This window comes from Cryptomeria japonica, chromosome 11 (genome assembly GCF_030272615.1).
Source record: "Cryptomeria japonica chromosome 11, Sugi_1.0, whole genome shotgun sequence".
NCBI lineage: Eukaryota > Viridiplantae > Streptophyta > Pinopsida > Cupressales > Cupressaceae > Cryptomeria > Cryptomeria japonica.
In genome coordinates this window covers 622,959,265-622,961,096 of record NC_081415.1, presented here as the reverse complement: position 1 = coordinate 622,961,096, position 1,832 = coordinate 622,959,265, and the positions used below count along the sequence as shown (strand labels likewise).

At 33.1% G+C, this 1,832-nt stretch overlaps 1 protein-coding gene across 1 annotated transcript; it reads right to left on the bottom strand.

Moving 5' to 3' along the window:
- Nucleotides 1–373: 373 nt before the first annotated feature.
- On the bottom strand, nucleotides 374–814 carry LOC131063067 (brassinosteroid-responsive RING protein 1). Its single transcript, XM_057996841.2, has one exon. The coding sequence runs from the start codon at nucleotides 812–814 to the stop codon at nucleotides 374–376; it is 441 nt and encodes a 146-aa protein (XP_057852824.2).
- Nucleotides 815–1,832: the final 1,018 nt, after the last annotated feature.

The window sequence follows — 1,832 nt, the reverse complement described above, 5'->3', positions numbered from 1 at the left end:
CTCTTCAATCATAATCAAAAAGTCCTCTCCATTGATAATTTACATCAAAATTATTTACCATAATCAAAGCATTAACATTTAATTATCTGTATCTAACTTACAATATACTATTGAGATTTAATTAATAATCTGATAGAAGATAAAAAATATTTACAGTAAATGTCGAATACACCATGTCAATAAGATTAAGTTGAATGATGACCCGATCAACCAACGGTTTTCAAATTTCCACACCTGGTTTTAGTGCCTACGAAAACAAAAATTTATTATGTAAAATGCCCATCAAACATAACAGTCTAACCTTTAGGAAATTATAGCCAGGAGGTTCAGAGGGTCGATCCTGTGCCATATCTATCAAGAATGTTCATCTCCATCAAGACTGTTCAGGTGGGGGAAGAAGAGGACATCTGCAGAAAGGACAGGTGTCCTGATAGTTATCAATCCATTTATCCAAACAATTTCTATGAAATATGTGATTGCAATTACACAGCTCTCGGATTTCGTCATCTTCTTTGAGAGAGCTCAAGCAAACTGCGCACCCAAAATCCTCCTCGCTGTCAGTCAGCTTCTCTGCAACGATTCGGAATGTAATGACAGGCAAACTGTTCTTTATCATCTCACCTGATGTGGGGGAAATGGGAGAATGAATTTCTTGAAATTCTGGCCACAAATAGCTGTCATCTTGTGGCAGCCTGCTGAGTGTGAGAAGTGAAAGAAAGAAATATATGAGGTTGTTTATATAGGCCATGGCTGATGCTGTGTACAGCAGCGATCTGGGTATATCGATATTACGGAAACCCATTGGAAATCCCATGGCAGAGGAAAATATGAGGAATTAGGGCTCTTAAAGAATACACACAAATGTGAGATGGTCTGGTATGTTGTGAGTTTTGCTGCAAAGCGTATATTTGTAGGCTGTTTTGGACAAATACCCACCGGTCTTGTTTTTTTCAAAACGCAACGCGAAACATGCAAATTTCGAATGGATAAGAGTTCATATATTTTATATTTTCCAACTACCCTCTAAATATTTTTGTCGAACCTTCAAAGCTTGACCTCTTCCCTTGTATACTTTTTTATTTGTTATTTTAAAATGTAAATTTTGGCAGGTTCGCCTTACTTTACTCGCTTTTTTGAGTGGCGAAACACGTGTTTTGTGAAATTCAATGCTGTCTTAAAATATTTAAATGTGTTCATTTAATCGTTTATCAATTTCCAAGTACTTTCTATTACTAGGTATTTTAAAAGAAGTAAAGAATGTGTACACATTGTTTGAGGGTCTTCATGTAGAATTTTGAATCTTTCTAATCTACCAATACATATTTCTTTATGGTGAAATGATATTTCTTTTAAGATATTTTTAAATAGTATCAACCCTGAAATTAATAGAAGCAACAAAGGAAACAAAGATTTATCAAGAAGGAAATAGAACAATTTCTTATTTTGTGAAAGGTCAAATCTAAAGACTATGTGATCATATGTCTAACCTATATTGCCAAACTTGATCCTTGATAAAAAAAGGATGAACACAAAATCCAAGACATTCTTATGATGGAAAAGAATTTGTTTCACCATACATTAATTTAATTCCAGAATTTTTATTACAGTGCACATGCTTTGGTCATAGCTAAGCACCCCTTCTTTAGTATTTCCTTTCTTAACTTAATTGTTACAAATAATTTATTATCTATCTCAAATATCATTAATTAATTGTAAAACCTAGCCATGAGAACAAGTATTTTTTTGCACATAAAATCAACATATATAAGAGTAACAAAACCAATTTTGAGTAGATACTGAAGATTAAATTCATACCATCATACAACCATGTA

Excerpts from the sequence above, each read along its gene's own strand:
- LOC131063067 (XM_057996841.2), bottom strand. The coding sequence starts at position 814 with ATGGGATTTCCAATGGGTTTCCGTAATATCGATATACCCAGATCGCTG.